The sequence below is a fragment of the Hemicordylus capensis genome, chromosome 4 (genome assembly GCF_027244095.1).
Source record: "Hemicordylus capensis ecotype Gifberg chromosome 4, rHemCap1.1.pri, whole genome shotgun sequence".
In the NCBI taxonomy this organism is placed as follows: Eukaryota; Metazoa; Chordata; class Lepidosauria; order Squamata; family Cordylidae; genus Hemicordylus; species Hemicordylus capensis.
Window position 1 is genome coordinate 92,862,248 of NC_069660.1, and position 24,092 is coordinate 92,886,339.

General features: G+C 41.9%; 1 protein-coding gene across 3 annotated transcripts in view; it reads right to left on the reverse strand.

The window, feature by feature from the left end:
• The window catches only part of FAF1 (Fas associated factor 1), a 344,159-nt gene that overhangs the window by 99,203 nt on the left and 220,864 nt on the right, over positions 1-24,092 (reverse strand). For all 3 annotated transcript variants that reach the window (XM_053244221.1, XM_053244220.1, XM_053244222.1), the window contains 3 exons: positions 23,815-23,941; positions 21,405-21,468; positions 20,593-20,674 (listed from right to left, as the gene is read on the reverse strand). In XM_053244221.1, coding sequence (XP_053100196.1) covers positions 20,593-20,674; positions 21,405-21,468; positions 23,815-23,941 — 273 coding nt within the window. The remainder of the gene's footprint in view (positions 1-20,592; positions 20,675-21,404; positions 21,469-23,814; positions 23,942-24,092) is intronic.

Below are 24,092 nucleotides of genomic sequence, written 5' to 3' on the forward strand. Positions count from 1 at the left end.
CCGTGGGGGATACCATACAAAAGTTCAGATTTTGAAGAACAACAGTCTCCAAAGGACACCATCTGGAATCTGCCTATGAGGAAGGAACAGAACCACTGAAAAGCAGTGCCTCCCACCCTCAGTCCTCTCAGACATTCCAGAAGAATACTATGGTCAATAGTATCGAAAGCCACCAAGAGATCAAAAAGCACCAACAGTGTCACACTCCGTCTGTCAATTCTGAATTGGAGATCATCCATCAGACTGACCAAGGCAGTCTCCATCCCATAGCCTGCCTGAAATCCAGTTTAAAATGGGTCTAGATAATCAGTTTCCTCCAAGACCGCCTAGAGCTGGGAGGCCACCACCTTCTCAATCACATTGCCCAACCATGGAAGGTTGGAGACAGGTCTGTAATTGCTTAATTCTGAGGGATCCAAGACAGGCTTCTTCAGAAGCGGTCTAAATTGCCTCCTTAAGACAAGGAGGCATCCTGCCCTCCCTCAGAGAAGCATTTATGATCTCTACCAGGCTCTCTACAACAGCCTCCCTGCCAGAAAGGGTAAGCCATTCGAGCAAGGATCAAGAGGGCAGGTGGTAGGCCACACCATTCCAAGCAACTTGTCCACATCCTCAGGGGTCACAAACTAAAACTGATCCAGGGTCATCACATAAGCGGAGTTGCTGGACACTTCGGCATCAGACTCTGTAACAATTGTGGAGTTTGAATGTATGTCAGCCCAAATATGAAGATTTTGTCCACCAAAAAACTCATTAAAAACATCACAGCGAGTAATTGTCGGTTCCAAATAATGATTCAAGGGGGAAGAGGTGCACATTAGCCCCTTCCCGTCCCTGAGCAACTTCACTGGATGTGAATTTGTGAACGTGATCCGGAGGAAAAGAATTGCTTCTTTACCGCACGTATCACCTGAGCATAGATCTTCAAATGCATTCTATGTAATAATCTGTTGGATAAGAGTCAAGTCTTTCTCCACTTGCGTTCTAGTTGTCTACCTTGCCGCTTCAGACCCTATAGTTCTTCCATATACCAAGGGGCAAGTTTCGAAGCAGGTTGGAGAGGACACTTAGGAGCGATCAAGTCCACTGCTCTGGTGAATTGATTATTCCAATTCTCCCCCAGAGTGTCGACAGGGTCACCAGCAGAGCCAACACAATATCCCTCCAAGGCTTCTTGGAAACTTATTGTATCCAGTAACCTTCTTGGACAGACCATCCTAATGGGTCCTCCACCCCTGAGGAGGTGGGACGTGGTCATGAGTCCAAACTTAACCGTTGTCCATCCATGACAATGGGGGAATCACAGGAGTCCCCACACATGAAACACCACCCTGTTCAGAGTGAAAGACCAGATCAAGCATGTGACCAGCAATATGCATTGGTCCCGAGACCACTTGGGATAGTCTCATAGTTGTCATGGCGGCTATGAACGCCTGAAGTACCCTGGACAAACTGGTCCCAAAGTGAACACTGAACTTTGGGACAATGTTCCAAAGCCAGCACCACAAGCACCACAGCACCACAAGCCTGGGAGACTCCAGGACCACAAGCCTGGGAGACTCCAACGTCAAGCCAGAGACCAAGTCTGTCAGCTCAGTTAGGGACTCTGTTGGGCAGTGGGGCAATCGGTACACCAACAGAAGTCCCAGTCTATCCCTGGTCCCCAAACTTAAGTACACATATTCAATATGGTCAGACACTTCGACAGGGATCTTGACAAGGTAAATATTGTTCTTACAGACCACAGCCACTCCACCTCCCCACCCACTTCCCCTCCCCTGCTCCTCAACAGAGTACCCTGGAGCGAGAATCTGGGACCAAACTGGGCCACCAGCCTCCCATAACCAAGTGTCTGTAATACATACCAGATCAGCCCCTTCATCCAGAATCAGATCATGGATGATTTCAGGTTTATTCTGGACCAACCTGGTATTACAAAGGAGCAAGACAAGGCTCTGTGGGTGGTTGGCATTGCTTCCCAAGGTCAAAGAGCTGGCAGGACAACCAAAAGGGGAAACAGCAATTAAGTTTCTGACTTCTTTCCCCTGAAACTGCCTGTCAACGTTACTTTTATTCCCCACCAACACTGGAATAACTGCCCCATAATCAGTGGATACACCTCATCTCCCCATCTCTAGACCGACCCAGACGCATTAAAACTCACCCAGGATTTCAAAAAGAAGCCAAATTTCAATACCCACCCACCTTTACACACCTATGAGGGATCTTGAGCCAAACAGCCTGGCCCTGGCCCTCATTATCCCCCAAAGTGGCTGCGACCCCGCCAGTGGCAGGCTCGCCACCACAGGCAGCGTTCCTATAAAGGCCCAAACCTGGGCAGGTGACCCCAGAAACCGCTGAGTCACTCAGGAACTGGCTGAGTCCTGCACACACTCCCCACAGATGTTACACAGAGGCAGCAGGCCACAGCCTCATAGGAGAAGCAGGAGCAGGCAGGCAACAGCAGAAGGAGCCAACAGCACCCACCCGGTCTCTTGCCCGAATTTGCATGCATTATTTGAAAGAAGAGAATAAAATCTATGGTGTGGTCAACAACTGTTTTGGCATGCATACTAAAAGTGGCACACAAAATAATTTTGAGTGGCATTCACACTGCTAGTCCAAGCTGGACTAGCAGTGTGAATGCCACTCAAAATTATTTCACCTCTGCCACTGATGTGCCCAAATTCCCTGACAGCAGCAACAACAGTAGTGGTAGCATTAAGCCCCTGCTCTGCTCCATCCTCCCTTCCTGCTAGCTGTCAGCAGTGGAGAGGAGGACATTTGGAGCAAGGACTTGATGCTGCCTCTACTGCTGCTATTGGAGAGTTAGGGCATATCAGCAGTGAAGGAGACGGAGTAGGCCACAGCAGAAGAGGAAGACTGGCAGCATAGGAAGCAAAGGCAAAGGACTGGAACTCTTGCTGTGGCAGGAGCAGCAGCAGAAGCAGACATCATGACAGTCTTCTCTGGTTCTGCGCATGCAGGCCTCAGAAGGGAACATGCCTTGAAACCCAGTCCCACAGGTGGGCAGCTACACATGGAAAGAGGTGATGCTGATGCAGCAGCATGGAGTGCAGTACTCGGGAGCGGGGCACATACTCGGATTTGTCCTGGGCCCCATACCACTCCAGTGGCAGCTCTGAGTCTAATTAACGGCACTGGTAAGATTTGCATTTTAATTTATTTAAAATTAAGCTTATTAAGCATTTTTAAATATATTTATTTTATATTCAACAGTACTTTTAATTACATAAAGAGTGACAGACCTTCTAAATGTTAAAACGTATTACTGTCACGCAAAAGCTTAAATCAGAGTGAATAAATGAAGACAGACTTGGCAAACATTCTCTGAAAAGTTGCTGGCATCTAATCTATGGTTATGTTTCATTTGACTGCTATAACAGAGTTGGAATATATCTGATGCAAACCCAATCAGTCACCCAACTGCTAATTTCATCTTAATGACAGGATTACGACGCAGGATTTTAGTACATGTTACTGAGAAAGAAAATTTGGCATGGGAATCGTGTTTTCAGTAGTGGTGGCGGCGGCAGCAGCAGGCCCACATTTCCTGTAATATGTTGTTGTACCCTAACTTTCTCAATACTGAGAGCAATCGTGTACAATGTCACCCAGTCTTTGTCATAATTGCCTATCCATATGCTGAATTACATTTAAATATACTCTGGTGGAAAGAAAACAAAAGCTCTGCTCTAATCTGATACCCAATCATGCATGCAAAATAGCCTAACATATATGGTGGGAAATGTAGTACAACCTCATTAATCAAAAATGTAGATAAATGAAGCATCATTTTCATAGGGCTACATGGATGTGAAAAGCCACCTTAAGTGGCGCAGTGGGGAAATGCTTGACAAAAGGTTGCCAGTTCGAATCCCCGCTGGTACTATATCAGGCAGCAGCGATATATAAAGATGCTGAAAGGCATCATCTCATACTGCGCAGGAGGCAGCAATGGTAAACTCCTCCCGTATTCTACCAATGAAAAACACAGAGCTCTGTGGGCGCCAGGAGTCAAAATCGACTTGACGACGCACTTTACCTTTTACATGGATGTTAGTTTCACAGAGGACATGACCTTATTTTATTTTATTTGTGTGCCTTCCCAAACTTCGATCTCTGGGCGGTTTACAACAACATCAAACAAATAAAAACAGAAATTAAAAACTATTTAAAACCACAAGTATAGTTGGGTGAATAAAAGTGTCTTTAAAGATTTTTAAAAGTAGAGAGATGGAGAAGCTCTAATTTCAGCAAGGAGCGCATTCCAGAGTCTTGTGCAGTAACAGAGAAGGCCCATCCCTGAGTAGCCACCAGACAAGCTGGTGGCAACGGCAGAAAAACCTCTCTGGAAGATCTCAATGGGCGGTGGTGCTCATAGTGAAGAAAATGTTCTCTTAAATACCCTGGGCCTAAAATATTTAGGGCTTTATAGGTTATAACCAACACCTTGTATTTTGCCTGGAAACTTATTGGTAGCCAGTGTTGTTCTTTCAGTACAGGAGTAATATGGTCTGCTTGAGATGATCCGGAGACTAACTTGGCTGCTGCATTCTATACCAACTGCAGTTTCCAGACTACACACAAAGGCAGCCCCACACAGAGCACATTGCAGTAGTTACGTCCGGAGGTTACCAGCATATACATATATACTACTGTTCTAAGGTTGTTTATCTCAAGAAATGGATGCAACTGGCATATCAGCCGAAGCTGATAAAAAGCACATCTGGCCACTGTCTACTGGCCAGAGGGGCTTTCTATCATGATTCCAGGAGGCTGAAAGAATAAAAGTGGGGGCATTGTGCAATGTAGTGCACCACAAAAAGATGAGATACAATTCAACTCCCAACTACCATAGACAACTGAAATAACTGATTGAGACACATTAAAATGCTTCCTTTCTAAAGACATACGTTATACTAGGTAAGACATGGTTCACATTTTTCTCCCCTGCTCCGCCCCCCCCAATACAGCCAATCCTGCTCCCAAAGGAAATGGCCAGGATGCACATACAAGTGGATTTAGGACTTGTGTTTCTCAAGCAGCATCATTCATGCTGCATGGCAAACTACTTTTGAAACTGATGGTACAATCAATATACCTTAAGTTTCAAAGCAGTTTGTGATATGACATTGAAAGAGGATATATTGTTGAAATGTAAAAATGGCAATAGGCATGCCCATGAACCAAGTAGCTCTTTGGATCACAGCCAATGTGTTGAGCTATCTAGACATTTCAAATAAATGTGCTAAATATACGTAGAACAATTTTATAACAATCAATGTACCTTAAGTCAGTATAATAAAAGAGTTTGAATAAGTCCTAAAAATCTATTGTGAAAGTACAGAACATGTGAACAGTAGACTTTGGAAAAGGGATTAGACATTTACATTAATGTTTGCCTGCTTTAATTTAAAAAGTGATTCAAACCCAAGTACACATGTGCCAGGAAAGGCCACCAATAAGCCTAACATGCACAGTTCCATATAAGTGCAGCTAACAATGTTGACTGAAACTAAACTTGAAAATCCAGGGCACTAATGCACAATATCAGGCAATAAAACAGCATCTCTGTGGTGATATTTAATTTAAAAAGAAGAAAGAGGCAGAAGAAGATCAGGCACTGTCTGTTTTGGAGGATCAGCCATTCTGCATTTCAAAGCATAGATCCCTGCAATATCCAGGTTACTGTGCTAGAATCTCCACTATTATATAGCAGTTGTAAGAGAGGGAGGGCAAAGATGTGTTTACTCAGTGATTAGGGCCTTAGAATAAGCCGCTAGCTCCTAGAGAGACAGCTCACCACTTATTCATTTGGGCCAATTCACAAAGCCTAGAAAGATTAAACATCCATGCTGAGAAGACAAGCGAATGCAGACGGTGAAAAAGAAATAAAAATTCTTTAAAAACTCTTAGATGACTTCATTATTTTTTCCACAAGGAAACTTTAGGAAAGTGTTTAGTTAGAGTAAAACCCACATTGACCTCTCCCTAAACCCTTAATCTTTCCTTTGTGGTGGGACTGCTTTGTGGTAAGCGGATGGCTTTGCTCTCCTCTTTTTACTGGGAGCAGAGGAAAAAAGGCTCTTGAGAAACTCCTTTCGTCCCAAAGAAACAACCCCATGAAACTGTTAAATATAAGATTCCATGTGAATGAATCTTCCCAAATATGTACAGTTTAAAGCTAGGAGTTAGGGCAAAATACTAGAAAACAAGGCAGCTGCACACTTTAATGTATGTAAATATGGAGATGGCTAAAAATATTTTGCAGTGATCATTTGCATATACAAACGCCAATTACGTTTTAAATCCAGGTAGTTAGGTGGTTGAATTTTGCCATATCTGTCTGAAGTTGACTGAATGTACAGTGATACATGGATGCAAAGGAGAACCACATCCAGTATCCTGGTAAATCCTCTGAGGATTTAACATTAAATTAAAAATACTGGAATAGTACCATCCCAAAATATCAGGGAGAAATGACCAAAAGTAAACCTCATAATATTATCATTTAAAACATAAAAGATACAGGCAATATGTAGAAAATATAAATGAGTGATAATATTTCAGAGTCTAGAATTCTGAATATCTAGATATTCTGCACTTGCTGTCTCTCTGAATTAATTTCCTTCCCATTTGGTTTGTAGCAAACATTAATCAAAGTAGCTTTGAGGCCAACATAGCTGTTTTTAAAGCACACTACAAAATAATCAATAGGTCTTTGGAAAAACGTTTTTTAATGCAGTAGTGAATTCTTATTAGTAAAAAACTAAGAAAGATTGTCCCTTAAAATGGGTGGTCATGGGTACGCTTTTCAGAGACTGGTCAATCAGTGAAGTTTTCTTAAAAGTATTAAGATAATAGGAGCTTTGTCCCTTTAGATCTTCCTCTGTGAGGAAGTGAGGTAACGAGATTACTAAAAGGGCAATCTGTAAAAAGTATTATTTGGAAGTGACACCACTACTTAAGTCTGAGGAGGAGTTTTCTTAAAGCACCTGAGCTACCTACCAAAATCCAAATGCCTCACAATGTGATTTGGGCATCTAGCTCTTGAAAATCCCGGTTGAACTACTGACTTGATAAGGAAAACATCAAAATCATTCCTCAGAATTAATGTAACCTTGAAGGATAGAATATGCCAGAGAGGGTTTTTAAAATGTTTTATATACATACACAAGTAAATATCCTTATATCCTGAAGGGCTAATTGCTCCTAGAGGTTGATAAATCTAGTTAGCAATTCTAAATTATTATTAAATCCAGCCTAAATTCTTATCTTCTTATTGCACTTTTTAAAATACCAGTCTTAAGAAGCCAAAGAATTAACAGCACTGATAATAAGGCATGTAGTTATTATGCCAGGAATATACATTTGGTCAGAATGACAGATAATATCTAAACAGAATAAAGTGGCTTTAATTTACATTGCTGTTATAGTTGGTGGTCAACGTTTTAAGTTAAAATAAACACGATGCAAAACTTGCCCTGTACCTTAAAACAAAAAGGAATATAGAGGTTCTCTATTACAAGATAACTACATGACCAGTAAGGACTTAGGTTGATTCCTTGTGCTATAGGTAGGTATTATGTTATGTCTTTTTAATGGAGATATTTGTGTCTTTTTAATATGCACACTCTTCCATCAAAAAAAGTGGTGAAAGACTGAGGAGATAACATTTCATATTGGCTAAATGAAATAGTGGCCAATAGTTGTCTCTGTATCAAAGATTAAGAGTTAACAATTAATTATATAAATTGGTGTTGTATATGTATACAATTTAATTATTATTTTTACATGCACTTTTAAAAACACAGCCAGTTTTTATGTTATACAAATGACAATGCATTTTGTACAATAGAGTATTTTAGATTTGTAAAATTGCTTATGAATCACAAAATCATTTCATAAGGGAAGACATATGTTTTTCCACCTTACCTGGAGTTATTCTTATCAGCTCGGGAAATGATCTATCCTTTAGACCTCACAACAGATATATAACCATATCACCTATCTATTTTTTCTACATATGATGATATGTATATGATGCACATACAGAAAAGGTATCAGTTAGCACTGTGAAGGTTGGAAAAGAGGGATTTCCAATGTTGGAAAACGTTGGAAATGTTTCAGTGTTGGAAATCCCTTCCCCCACTTCCAAGAGTTATCAGATCATGGGGCAAATGCCGCAAGTAGTGCGCCCTTTAACTGCTCACCCAACCCTGGTGCAGGGGCAGCTGGGCACTGTAGTGATTCTCATGACCTTTTTGGTGGTGGTGGGGGAGACAGGGATGATGCAGGGCAGCCTGGGAAGCTCGTGTGACTGCTGAGAATACATGCAGGCTTCTGGTAATTGTAGTCCCACTCAGAACTTCTCCAATGGACAGGTGGAAGTATGCATCTTTGAGATCGATGGAAGCGAACCACACCTTCCTCGACAGAAGGCGGAGGATAGCTTGGATAGTGACCATCCGAAATCTCCGATATTATATAAACGATTTGATGCCTTGCAGGTCTAGGATAGGCCTTAGACCTCCATCCCGTTTGGGGATGGTAAAGTACCTTGAGTAAAAGCCCCTTTCTTGGTCCTGGTAGACCTCTTCGATGGCACCTTTCGATAACAAGGTATTGATCTCTTCCAATAAATGAGGGGAAGGCCTGGTTGTCTTTATCCCAGAAAAAGGTGGTAAGGAAAGGAATTCTATACGGTAGCCATTGTGAATAATGGCTAAGACCCAAGTGTCCGAGGTAATGGCTGCCCATGCGTTGTAGTGGCCCGACAGCCTGGCCATCCCAGAGTCACTGCCTCTTAGAGTACGAAGACTTGGGCTTAGGAAACCGTGACTTGTAGTTGCCTGCTCCCCCGCCTCTATGCTGCTGATACTTGCTCTGGTTTCGCAAGGAGTCGTTAGATTGGTAGCCCGACTGATAACCCGAGGGCTTGTTTTGACTTTGGCACTGCCAATTACCCTGGGTGGCATTGACGAAGAAGATGAGGCAGAATACGATACTCCCATAGACCGCACTGTAGACCGGAGCTTTTGCACTCTTTCTAGTGTATCATCAGTTTGTTGGCCAAAGAGGGCTTCCCCATCAAACAGCAGGTCCTCAATACGGGAGCGGGCCTCCTGAGAAAGCGAGGTGGCGCGGAGCCAAGCATGCCTCCTGAGGGCTACTGCCGTAGCCAAGACTCTAGCCCCACCATCCGCACAGTGGCGAGCTGAGTGCAGTTGCTGCTCCGCCACCCGAGAGCCTTCTTGCAACAGGGTTGTGGCAGCCTCTCTAGTCCTCCTGGAGCTGGCCGAGGAAAGGGGAAAGCTTCTCTAAGATGAAGTGCTGATATATCACCCAATAGGCCTGATGATTCATTACCCTGAGCAGAAGGCTGGAGGTAGAATACAGCCGTCGCCCCACCGAATCTATCTTTCTGCCCTCCTTATCCGAGGGCGCTGACAGCAGATGCTGCTTGGACCTCGACTGGGCTGATTCCACTACCACTGAATTAGGGGTAGGATGCTTGTTAAGATATTGTGTGTCCTGCTGCTTCACTTTATACATGCCCTCTAGTTTCTTAGAGGTTGCGGAAACCGACGCTGGCTTCTCCCAAGCGGCTTTGATAATTTGGGCAACAGTCGGAATCAAAGGAAGAGCTACCACTCCCGCCATCTGTGGTTGAATTAACTCAAAGATAGAGTCCTGCGCCTGTGGGCCAGGGTCTGTAAGGTCCAGACCCAAAGAGTTAGCCATGTGGAGCAACTGCTCTGTATAGTTCTTCAGCTCAGCGGAGGAAGAGCCTTCCGGCTGTTCTGGTCCTGGGATTTCTGTGTCACTATTCCCTCCATCCCCATCCGGGATACCTGGAGGTTCCATAGGTTGCAAGGTTACTGCCTCCGCTACCCCCTCCAGCGAGGTGATGGGCGCCGCTGGTGGCAGTGTTGGAGGCACGCTCGCCACGACTGCTGGTACAGATGGGGCATCCCCAGGGACTACGGGTGCAGGCGTGGGCTTCGCTGGGTGCCTCTTCTTCTTTCGCTTCTGGTGGCGATCACTAGGGCTGTGTGAAGACGAAGATCTAGAACCTGAGCCCGAGCGCGATCTTTTCTTACTCCTCCGTCCCTCATAGACCGGATAGACACCCAGAGATTTAGTGTAAGGATGGTAGCGAGGCGGCTGCACACAATAATCCTCTGGTTCCACATCTGCGTAATAACCCAGCCAGTGAGGGGGGCGCTCATGCCTGCCAAACTGTGAGCCATAGTTCCAGCTAGACAGCATTGCCCCATAGGGCTGGTGGTAATGCCTGTCAGGCACCTTAGGGCAGGAAGGAGACTCATCAGAGGAGAGATCAGAGGACCCTGGTAGGTACGGGTCAGCCCACTCCTCTGAAGAGGAGTCCAGGGCTAGTGGGGGCTCCAAGTCTGAGGAGACCACATAATCTGAGCCAATAGGTCACAAGCATATCAGGTCGGGAGATGGTGACCAAGGAATGTGCTTCCCTTCCACTTGCACTTCCTGGGTTCGTGCTCCTTCCCTAGTTTGTCAGTGCCTCCTTTGCCCTCAGAACCAACAGGCTGCTTCGGCTTTTTCTTTCTCTTTTTTGGCGAACGCTCCCGAGAACTAGCAGCAGCCACATCCGTCCCCGGCACTGGAGCGCTGATCCCGTGCCCCTCCTTCAGAATCACACCTGGTTTCTTTGGGGTCGAGGGCGGGGCCGACGGACCCGTCGGAGTCGTCGCTGGTCCTGACATCGAGTCCATTGGTGGCCCTTTACCTGGCAGCACTATACTCGAGCCCACTGCTGAGGCTGCAGCCGCGCTCGGTACCGACAGCGGGGCCCTCTCTCTCTCTCTCTCTCTCTCCCTGAGGAGTGGCTTATAAGCCCGAAGGCGCCGATGGCAGCAAGGGTGCAGGTAGTTTCCAGCGCAACAGCTGTTGGGGCCGCCGGTTGTGCCTGTTCCATCATGGCACCAGAGGGGAGAGCCAGCAAAGACCCTGTCCCAGCCAATGAGGGTTGATGCCCAGTCCTCGGGCTACCCCCAGCAGCAGCCGAACTTGCCTGGAGAGCCCGCTCCTACATCAGGGCTCCTAATTGGGATGCCCTATTACAACGGGCTTGCTTTGTAAAGCCCCGACAGATCGGGCAAGTATCCACCCTGTGGGTTTCCCCCAAGCACAGAAGGAACTTCGAGTGGCCGTCTGAAGTGGGGATTGTTGCTGCACAGGCCTCACAATGCTTGAAAGATGTTTTAATAGCTGCGCCCATAAGAAGTAGCGGCCACCAGGCCCCGCCACAAGGCAGGAGGGAAGGGGTGGGGGTGGGGGTACTGCAAGAAACAAAAAACGCAAAATGAACGGTCAGAAGTATAAAGAGGGACAAAAGAGTAGGATAAACAATGGAAAATCAAAACAGGAAAAGAATTTGATTTTATATTCACTAGGTGAAGGCAGATGAAAGCTCTTAGAACTCGCTCTGGCAGCAGTTGCCGAAAGACTGAGGTAGACGGTGGATAGTCCTACAGAGGGAGTATGTCTTCCCGCTCTTTTTTCCATATTTGGTGAGGCTATGGAAGGTTCCGGAATCTGGCTCTGCGCAGGCGCATAATCCAAGTGTGATGCACAGAGACCACGAAGAAGTTATCAGTTTTATGGCTGCACACATTCTCTGCAAATTAATCTGTTATTAGGTTTACTCTGAAGTGTGATACCACCCCTTTGTGACTATGCTTTGGCTTAAGGGAGGGAGGGAGATGGAGAGAAGGAAAATGGAGAGACAACAGTTTTATAGCTAGGTATCTTGCAGCTTTGCCTTGCATTCAGGGGCGTACCTAGGGTGAGGCAGGCAGGGCACGTGCCCTGGGCGCCACTTGAAGGGGGGCGCCATTTCTTAAAATTAAAATAAATGGCCGCCAAAAACAAAATGGCCACCATGCATGCTCAAATGGCTTCTAAGAGGCCCTAGGCAATGCCAGGCCTCGCAGAGGCCATTTGAGCATGTGCAGTGGCCATTTTGTTTTCTGAGGCCATTAAAAAAATTTAAATGGCCACTGCATGTGCTCAAATGGTCCCTGTGAGGCCCTAGGCCTTGCCAGGCCTCACAGAGGCCATTTGAGCATGCATTGCAGCTTCCCAAATGGCCACCAAGCCGATCTTTGCAGGCCTGAACAGGCCCCAAAATCAGCCCAGGACGGGCTGTGGCGGTGAATTAAAAGGCCAGTGGGGGGAGGGGGAATGATGAGTTTGTCTTTGAATCAGTGTGAAATCCTTAGTATAAGGCCCACTCGGAGTTTCTTGCTCTCTTTCTCTCATTTTAACTGTCTTTCTGAAATACTAGAATATATTCCAAGTGGTGACACAGTTTACTCTGCATATCCTTTAATTATTTTCAGAGTATCTGGGAAAAGTCCAATTCTCCATTTATTTTTAAAACTTATGTAATAGTGATGCTACAATGCAGAGTAGAGAATTAGACAGGCACTTCTGTTTAGTTTCCCAAGTATACTTTCACATAGTATTTGGGTATTTCATGAGCCCCAACATACTGAAATTTGTAGTTTCCCAGCATTTTTTGGTCTGGTTACGTCCACTGCTAAATAGTTTTTGAAATATTAAAAGAATAACGAGCTTGACTTGTATTTTTCAGTTGATATTATGGTAAAGTTATCTGAAAGATGGGTGTCAGATGTCTGGACAGGGGGTGCAATTTCAGTGCTTGCCCTAGGTGCTATTTCCCCTAGATATGCCTCTGCTTGCATTGGAAGAATGAGATCCACTTTGAAGGATCCACTTGGACAGCTTAGCTAGGTTTGTGGCTTGCAAAGAACTGAGGAACCTCAAAACAGTGATTTCCGTTCAGAGATGCTCAGGCTTGAAAATTTTAGGACTCATCCACAGAATATACCCTCTGGGCTTGAAATGGGGTGGATGGTCAGGCTAGCAAGAGGTGGGCAACCTGAATATTTGGGAACAGCACAACATTGAACTGTATCAGGGCAATGCTGTACAAATTATTAACTCGGATGTGTGTTGTATATCCTAAAGACTGCATTCTACAGAGAGTTTGCTCTGGTCTGGAATTTCCTTAGCACTGATTACCTTTGATTTCCTGGGGAGGCTTCAGTTAATTTCCTGTGGGTGTTCTCTTAGACATTCCTCTTCCAAAAAACAAAACAAAAAACTGAATAGGTGATCTCACAAGGGGAAAAAACTGCATAGGGAAGGAAAGCACTAATTTTCATCTTGGCTCACTTATCTTATCTTATCTGTGGGGGGGGGGGAATCTATCCTTGGTTCCTTGGCTTATCCAGGTGTTTGCTCATTAAGAGAGAGAAACTGCATTCCAATTGCAGTACTTTGACACTTGGCCTATTCTGGCACCTTCTGTGCATGCTCAGAGGGGCAGTGGCTTTCAGGGAGGCATTTCCTAGCCCCCTATGATTGCACTAGTAATCTGAGGGCACTTAAGAAAAGCCTGACCAGAATGAACCATTTCCTTGAATCAGAGGAATGCACTGAAGCAGCAGGCAGAGGTTTCCTCATTACTAGAAACAGTGATACAGCCAAGATTCAATCTGGGTGTGCACCGGGGTGCAATGGGAACAGGCAGGCATAACAACTATTCTTCTAGATCCACAAGCATTTATTAAATACAGTATTCTCTTCTATATACATGTTCCATTTGTGTATAAATCGGATAGATAGATAGATAGATAGATAGATAGATAGATAGATAGATAGATAGATAGATAGATAGATAGATAGATAATGCTAAGGGAATATCTTCCAGACTTAATAATAATGGGCAGGATCCTGATCAAGTTAGTCATGACTAAGTCTCACTGAAATTAATGGGACTAAAGTTAGTCATGACAAACTTGTATCATTTATTTCCATGATGCTTAGTCAGTTCAATGGTGCTTAGTCACTAACCGAACAAAAGAGGCACCTTTTTCAAGTGGTGATTCTCTTTATTTAGGAGGGGGAGAGCAACTGGCCCTATCCATCCCCAGCACAGCATTCCTCCAGTGGCTGTTGCTGGCATCTGTCTTAGATTTCTTTTTTAGATTGCGAGCCCTTTGGGGACAGGGAGCCATTTTATTTATATCTATGTAGACCGCTTTGGGAGCTTTTATTGAAAAGTGGTATATAAACATTCATTGTTTATATAAACATTGTGGTATATTAACATTCATACAGTATTGTATTGCAATGAATAGATGTTCTCTATTAAAACTTTTGCACCATTCAAAAAAAAGTTCTCAAACTCATTTTCTCTTTAATTTCATCATACTTCCAAAGTAGCAATAAGATGACATCCCAAATATATATATACAAAATTAAAAATCAGGAGTCTGAGGGAGGACAATTTCAGGCGACAATTTTAAATCTGGTCTCGGCAGATTCCTCCCTCACCTGAAAGCTCGTTGCACTACATGCCATCCTGTTCCCAAAGATCCCTTGGCCATCAGGTGCAACTTTTCTGTCACAGGAGACAGCAATGAGGATGGGACAGGGAATCCCCGTCTATAAGCTTTCTTCTAGTTGCAGCTGTTTGGATTCAACTCCCTACGTATAATCTGAAACTGTATTAAAGTGAGCATCAAGAGTTAATATGAAATAGATGTCAGAATTTTCTCCCATTGTTGGACTTGTAACAGAATTCAAGCTTTTTTATCTTTGATAATCCAGAAAGAAGCTGGACTTCCCAATGAGATTGCATAAATATGTACCTGTGATAAACATGTGTAGTTTGTGTTCTTCTAACTCCGTTGCTTTAGAGTGGGAGGGAGAGCTCAATCTTCCTTCACCCTCGATATGACTGTTGGAGGAAGGGATTTGGTATGCTTCCTCTAAGCATACCACAAGATACGCAAAGTATTTGTATGGAGTCCTCTCTCTCTCTCCAAAGTGACTACTGCAGGGAAAGGATTTTGGCTCAATAGCAAATAAGATGCTGCCTGGATTGAATTCCTCAGCAAAACACATTAACCCCGTCCCTAGTCTGGGTTAGCCTATACATTGCTGTTGGGGATGTTCCCAGCAGCACAAGGAAGTATGCATAGGCCAGTCACAACCAGAGTCATTAAATTGTTCAGACCTTATGTTGCATATGTCTACAGATGTCTGTAAATATGTATATGTTTGTGTGAGTGACTGTATGTGCATTCATTTTAAAATGAACCTGGGTACAGGCCTCCTCAAATGCAGGGTACAGACAGGAACAGCATTATTGGATTTCTGTGGAATATAATGTGTGAATAACTCAACGTAAGTACAGATCTGTACACAAATACATTATACACAGATTGTATGTGCATTGAACATAACATGCCAACTGCCTTGGGATGAGTTTTATGAAAGGCAGTATAGAAATTAGGGATGTGCACGGATATCTTTGGCGGCGGCGGGGGTAGTACTTTAAGGGCGAGGGAGGGTGTACTCACCCCTCCCGCCGCATTTCCCCCACCAGCACTCTGTTATTTTTAAGCCCCTCAGGGTGGCAGCGTTCCTCCCTTCTGCCCCGTTTCCCCTATCGGCTGGAAGTGGCTGGAAGTAGAGAGTGCGCAAGCACCTGAAGCGTGCGCAAGCGCATGCGCACTCACTACTTCCAGCCACTTCTGGCCTTTATAATGGCCTCCGAAACGTTTCGGGCACATGCCTAATAGAAATTGAACAAACCAAATACATACATACATACATACATACATACATACATACATACATACATACATGTGAATAGGCTTAGTTTCTGAGATAGGAGAAGATAGGAGGTCATTTTCCCAGTATTTTCCTGCAAGGTTAAAAGGTTCTACTATTGGTGGAGTCTTACTCTTGTCATGCCTTTTCCCTGTTTGGCTCCCAGCATATCCACATGTACCAAACCCATTTTATTAATATAGAGAGGAAGAGTCAATATATGGGATGTCACAATGAATGAGATGTTTGCACTGCTGCATATATTTTGTGTGGTGCAGACAGACAGAATATGTCTCAGGTCCAAAGAGACCTTTACTGCTGAGATACTGGACCAAATGTGCATTTGATGTTTAGTTCAGGAAAAGAGAGGAGAAGGTTCTCATTATCCAACAGTACTTTAACAACATGGGATAATCCTTTGGAATATTAAGAACATTTTTGTATAATGTCAAATTTTGTTACATATGCTTTTCAAAAATTCCCAATTATGAGTCAGAATATTCCCACACAACTTTTGTAAATTTGCAAGAACATACCAAGTCAAAATAGAATGCAAACAATAATCATCAGCATGTTATTTATTGATTGATTACATTTGTGTACTGTCCTATCCATCCAAAGGCTCTGGGTGGTATACAACAATATTTTGAAAGAGTTTTCTCTAAGCACTTTCCATAATTATTCCAGTAATTCATGCTACCATATGATAAAATAAGCTAATATTATTTGCCCTGCATTACAAATGAAAGATATTGGTTTGGCTAAGGTCATCCAGTGAGTTCACAGTTGAATTGATTTGAACAGAGATTTCCAGTAAATACTCCATGCTCTTTTAACTACCAGCTCCCTAGATCAAGAGATGCATTAAAATCACCTCAACTGAAATCACTGGTGTTTATTTATTTATCATATTTTTATACCACCCAAAACTTGTATTTCTGTTTCATCAAGTGGTGTTGACATCACTTTAAACAAGTTGTTATTGTAAGAACTGGACTACAACTGGACTAAATCTGGTCCAAATGGGTTAGGCAGTTCACAAATTAGTCCATTTGTACCTCAAATGTTCATGCATCCACCATCACCTTGAATTGGGGTAGATGACACATCACAGACTATGCCTTTGAAGTGTCTCTATGTGTCCCTACAACTGTACCAAATGGAATCCAAATTGGTTCCCACTTGCACCATCTTGAATGAGGGTGGATAAAATCATTACTAACTATGCCATTGAGCCATTTCTATGTGTACCTACACCTGTAGCAAATTTGGTCCAAATCAATTCAGTGGTTCACAAGTTATCCCATTTGTGCCTCAAACATTCACACTTCTGCCATCTTGAATCAGGGTGGATGACATCATTACAAACTATGCCCTTGTAGTGTTCCTAAGTGTCCCTACAGCTGTAGCAAATTCAGTTCAAATCAGCTAGGTGGTTCACAAGTTAGCCCACTTGCACCTCAAATGTTTACACATCCACCATCTTGAATTGAGGTGGATGACATCATCATCACAAACTATGCCGTTGAGGTGTCCATATGTGTCCCTACAACTGTACCCAATTTGGGTCACACTGGTCCACGCATTGTGAAGTTGATGAGAGGGACACACACACACACGCACACTCGGTATGCGGGGTGATCTCATAAGCCTACTGGCAGTAGGCTAAAAAAAAATCAATAATGAGTTGTGACTTTTCTCGGGCTGTCTGTCCACATATCAGCCCTTGGTGAAAGTTTTTAGACCAGCCTAATCACTAATCATATCTCAGATATTCAACTCCATCCGTTTAAAATAAATTATATGTCTTGAAGTATTTCAAATAATTTATAAGCACAAAAGGAGAGCCTACACTACTATGGTTCTATATCAAGCAGTACCTTCTGTGGCAGGTCTACTAAAGAAGTATTGTAAGATGTTTATAAAATAATTGTCAATTCATGATGGTTTGAACCAATGAGGCAGAACCAGAGAGCTGGGTCATCAAATTATTAACTTGCAGTATTTTCTGCAACAGTGAGATTCCTAACTCAGATCAGAAACCAGACAAAGGTGTTTTGCAGAAAATGCTGCAGTAACAGAGAAAGGCTCTGAAACAAATTTATCAGATAGCAGCAAGTTGCTAGATGGTAATCATTCAGTATTTCTAAAGCAATTTAAGAATGAAACAGAGAAATATGTTAAGAATATACCACAGTTTCAAGCTACATTCACATGAACAGCTGCTTCATAGGTTGAAGATCTTTTTAAATCTCTCTTTTGTGCACAAATGAAAGTCACTGTTTTGTATTGTAAAATTATCACCTGTTAAGGGTGTGTGTGTGTGTGTGTGTAGATAGATAGATAGATAGATAGATAGATAGATAGATAGATAGATAGATAGATAGATAGATAGAATAATTTCTGGCAACCAAAACCTTTGCTTAACTTGCTTCATTTTTGTTCATTTTTGTCCCATCTTTCTTTATATTCACAAAAACTGCTAGATGTTTCCTTCACAAATAAAATAGTTCTTGCTCTGCTGCTGAAGCTGAAATTTGTACGGAGCACCTTCTGTTCAGACAACAGTGGAAATACCACAAGCAAAAGGACAAGGTCTACATGCACTCTTGGCTGCGAAGTGCTCTCAAATTAAATCAGTTTGAAGTGGTTTTCATTAAGATGGATTGAGTGTGGCATCGTGAGAAACACTTTATCAAATGTAGTGTTTTACTTAGTGATTAACTATATACCAGTTGATGAAGCTCCCCAAATCCTTCGTAATCCCACCACTCCAATAAACATTTAATGAGCATATAAGTTCAAAAAGCCTAGCAGAGGATTTAAACCTTCAATCTTGTTTTTATTTACTCTTCGAACTCAATTTCTCACTTCAAGTTAAGAATGCTATTGCTTGAAGCTCATCTGTTGCCCTGGTAAAATTAAGTGCCCTCCACAGTTCAAATTAAAACATATGGTTTCAGATTTCAACGTATTCCACAGGTAAAATATATATTTTGGAATTTTTATTGTAAAAAGTCTGGTACGTTTGAAAATTATATCTGAAAAGGACTATGAATAACAGGAGTAAAATAAAATAGCAGAGTTGATAATTTTTAATGTATTATTCAAACAGTTACATGAACATCAGTTTAGCAGCCAATATAAGTTTATAAGAAAACTAATAGGTAACTTGTGGTTTCTATTATATTTAATTCTCAATGTAAAAACAAAATAAAACAACAGGATAATGTTGGCTAGTTATGAGGAATTTCTCTGAATGAATGGTTTTTTAAAATGTAATGTGGATTCTAAATTGTGCAAATAAAAGGTGTATACAAAGGCATCATGAAACTGATATTACTACAGGGTTATTTGAAAATACTTTTTGGAGATATATAGTAGTATTTTCCAGGAATCTAATTACATATTTTAATGTAATATTTTGTACATTATAAATGTATTATTTTAAATGTTAAGCTGGTCTAAGGACCGTAATAAATTTACTTACTTACTATTTTAATGTTAAAACAATGTTAACAGTTATGCACAAAGAAGTTATACTGACATATATGGATCACATCCAAATAGGGTTATAAAATAGAATCACATCCATCATTTCTTTGGGCCTGTTTAGATGATACTTTATCCATCAGCTCTAGCACATATATTATGTATGTGCCTGTGTATGTACACACGCATGCCATGAGCACACATGTCATTTACCCCTCCTGGTGTGCCAGGAAGCTTTTTTCTAATCATGTGGGGAGGCACTTCAGATGAACCACCCCTTTACACGTACAATAAATGTGAATTTAAACTGGTATTTTTAGCACATGTAAAGGAGCAGTTTGGCTGACCAACCCCATGTGATTAGGGAAAGGTGCCTAGGCATGCTGGGGGGTGGGGAGGGGAAAGGATGTACATGCTCATGGTATGCATGTGTCCTTATCATGTGTGGCCAGGACAACAGAAATCTGTATATCCATGGTCAAGTAAAAGACACCCAACCTTGGCATACGCAAAAACAACAACAAAAACAACAACAAAACCCCACATCAACCTTGCGTATCCGCAGATCAGAGGTGGTCAGAAATATCCACGGAGGTAATTTCTGGCCACCATTTTTTTCCTCGAAGCCACAAAATGGCTCCCATTTTTTTAAAAATGGTGATTTTTGGCCGATTTTCGGGTATTCCGGGGGCACAGCGCAATGTGCGGGGGGCAGCTAAACATGGCAATGAGCTTCCCCCTGTGTTTTCCCCCAAATCTGGCCAAAAGTCAGCAATCTTTCTCATTTTCACGGTGACCAGGAACCTAACCCCCAATTCTCCATTGACCCAATGCTATATTTGCGGTTTCCATATCCACAGAACGGAATCCCCGCGAATATCGAGGTCACAGAGAAACTATTTTCTCATGAGCATATCTGATCAGATATCATCATCAAGTATACCCAAATAACATGAAAAGAGAGAAATGAGATGCACTTTAGGAACTTTATAGACTGTAACATCATAGACATTCCTTATTCCTAAGGCAACAAAGACCTACCAGCCTATAAGTTTCCTTTATTGATATGCAGAATGTTCTAGTGTGCAAATACATAGCTGTCATACCTTATTCCTTTGCTGATGGTGGTGGCCCCCTGAAACTGGGGTGAGGTAACTATGCAGTATAAAAGCATTTTTACACTATGCAGTATAAAAGTATAGAAGGGGCTATTTGGCAACAGAAACTAAGTTTCCTGTAGCTTGATCCTAAGCTTCAAAGGAGAAACCCTAGTATTTTTGTAGCACAAACTTGCAACAAGAAATTGGTTTTGCAAAGGGACGAAGGAATTTTAGAGCGCACTTCCCTTTCTTCACGGTAGTGTAGTACTCTGTAAAATGCACTTACATCTCTGGCTTTCCCATAGAATGCTTCTTGAAAAGCAGCCTCTAACGATCCAATAAAAAATACCGGATGGCAGTCACCATACCTGTTTGAACATCAAAAAATTTCAATTAAAGCCACATCTTTTTGTGAAGAAGACGCTAACATTTCACACATTGGCGAAATTCCTAAATATAAAATATAAAACAGCAATATTTTATATATTTTATTTTCAGCCTTTAGACATTCAACATAAATACATAGCTTCTCAATATTTTTCAGGAATAAAAGATCTCTCTCCATCGGGAGAGTAAGATGTTGCAAACTAAGTGTTGCAAAGCCAGAAAATGTAACTTTGCTTCTAACATCTCATATAGAAGTCTCAAGTAATTGAATTTGGCATGGCTGTACAGTTTGTGAACTTCATTTTAGAGTGCTACACTTCTAATTGCCTCACTATCACGTATCAATTGTGAGATTAATAACGGCAAAATTCCTGTCAGAGTGAGAGCTCTCAGCTATAGAATGCCTACTCATTACTTCCACCCTCACTTATGGAAAGCTAAAATCTGGCTGAGATGCAGATGAAATATTTGGCTGGACATTTGGGATAAAGGGATGACAGTTAGGCTCAACTTTTCAGAGTTAGTATATGGAAAAACAAGCCACAGTGTATTTAGAAATAATTCTATAAAATTTAGAAATAATTCTTTTAGAAGTAGGAATGTTGGAGTTCAAATATATTATTATATTTTCACCAACCACTTTATAAAAATATGATGAATGCTATGTACATGAAGTATATATACATAGACCATGCAGAGTTATAAGCTAACCTTGAAGAAAATTCTGCTGTGAATTGTAATAAGGCATCTCCTTCATTTTCAGCATTTTCTGGCACTAAAAAGGAAAAAGAAATATGGGGGGCGGTGTATTCATACACAATTAAAAACATTCCTAATCAAAATGTGCCCTTAATAAAGCAATGATAGCTGATAAGAACATAAAAACATAAGAACAGCCCTGCTGGATCAGGCACAAGGCCCATCTAGTCCAGCATCCTGTTTCACACAGTGGCCCACCAGATGCTTCTAGGGATTCCATGGACAAGAAGTATGTGTATACCCTCTCTCCTGCAATTGGTATTGAGAGGCATCGTGCCTCTGAGACTGGAGGTGGCCCACAGCCACCAGACTAGTAGCCATTGATAGACCTGTCCACCATGAATTTGTCTAAGCCCCTTTTAAAGCCATTCAAGCTAGTGGCCATCATTACATCTCATGGCAAAGAATTCCATAGATTAATTATGTACTGTGTGAAAAAGGACTTCCTCTTTTTGGTTCTACCTTCAATTTCATGGGGTGAGCCCTGGTTCTAGTGTTGTGAGAGAGGGAGAAAAATTTATCTCTGTCCACACTCTCCATTCCATGCACAACTGTATATACCTCAATCATGTCTCAATCATGTCTTAGTCGCCTCTTTTCCAAGGTAAAGAGTCCCAGATGCTGAAGCCTAGCTTCATAAGGAAGGAGCTCCAGGCCACTGATCATTTTGGTTGCCCTCTTCTGTACCTTTTCCAGTTCTACAATATCCTTTTTAAGATATGTTGACTAAAGCTGTATGCAGTACTCCAGATGTGGCCGCACCATAGATTTGTATAAGGGCATTATAATACTGGCATTTTTATTTTCAATCCTCTTCCTAATGGAAGAGCTTGCTTTTTATGGCTTTTCTCCTGAACCGCTGAGAACTATGGAATATGAACAAGCAAAAAAGGTTTTAAAGCAAAGAATACTAGATATGGAATGGCAACAGGAATAAGTAAGGCCCCCAAACAACTAAAAAAATGGAGATCTGCTTATAGTATCAAGCCAGCCAATTACTGTCAAGCTCTAACTATTTTTAAGTATTGTAGAATATTAACATTAGCCCATTTTGAAGTACTGCCTGCAGCTGTTGTAGATGGTAGATATTAATAACAATAACAACAATAATAATAATTCGATTTCTATACCGCCCTTCCTATACCGCAGCTCCCCCGCCCGCCACAGTTGTGGAGATACTCTGAAACAGGATAACATGCAACATGGAGGCTCTAATAGGAAAAGGGGAACAATGAAAATCACTCCTCTCCCTTGTATGAACAGAAGTGCCCTTCATTTGTGCAAGCAATACTTAGGATCCAACCAACTGTATCCTCAGAAAGAGTCTCCCAAAAAACTATCTAGTGATTGGAAATCTATAATCAATTTTGAAGTGTTTGTTTGTCTGTTTGTTTATGAAAATAAAGTCATACTTCCCGATGACTTACAGATACCAAATTTTGCATGAACAATCCTGCCACTGAAATTAGATGAACTACTTTTTACACTGAAATATGTTAGTTGAAAAATTTATGGTACTATGGAACAAATTCTGAATATCATACTTCCTGATTATCTAGAGATACCAAATTTTGCATGAATAATCCTGCGACAAATTAGCTGAATGCATTAATGCATTTAATTTATTTATTTTTAGAAGAAATTCTTAATATAATCATATTTTAATTGTTATTGTTCTTAACAGATTTTTAACCATAATCAAATCAATAATTGAAAAATGACATGCCCAAGAAAAACAGAAGTTTTTTTCTCAGATTCAAATTTACTTTGATTTAAATTTACCATATATGGTAATTATTCAATAAAATGAATAATATTTGAAGTTGAAATCCTACAAATTTCAAACTATTCATTTACTCCCCTTTGGTAAGCACATAAATAACAATTCTATTACATATATTGAACTTCTTGAACTTTCCTATAAGTGTAATCTATGCAACATGACTTTGCAAGGTCAACAACCTGGAGAGGACAGCTGTTCTTGTGGTAGCAAGCATGACTTGTCCCCTTAGCTAAGCAGGGTCCAACCCGGTTGCATATGAATGGGAGACTAGAGGTGTGAGCACTGTAAGATATTTCCTTTAAGGGATGGAACCGCTCTGGAAAGGGCAGAAGGTTCCAAGTTCCTCCCCTGACTTCTCCAAGATAGGGCTGAGAGAGATTCCTGCCTACAACCTTGGAGAAGCTGCTGCCAGTCTATGAAGACAATACTGAGCTAGATAGACCAATGGTCTGATTCAGTATATGGCAGCTTCCTATGTAACAATGGGCCTGACCAAGTATATTTCTTTCTCTGTTAATACTCAAACAGTACAGAATACAAGATCACACTATTCATAGCAGAAGGGATTGCATTACTTACTCATTGGAGATTTCCTCAGTGCAGATGATGCCATACCAAACATCTCTCCATCATCCACTCCAAATTCGGTAGCATCTTCAAAGTCATCTCCATCACTGTCACTAACCATATGTACATCTGTGCATTGCTAATTTAGTAGAAGTACAGTTAACCATCATACAGAGCAATTATCCATACTTTTCCCACCACCCATTATAAAAGTCACCCAATCTGAAGTCAAGAATCTCTAAAGCCATATCAAATGGAGAACCATTTGGACTTGAATAATGCATCTAAAG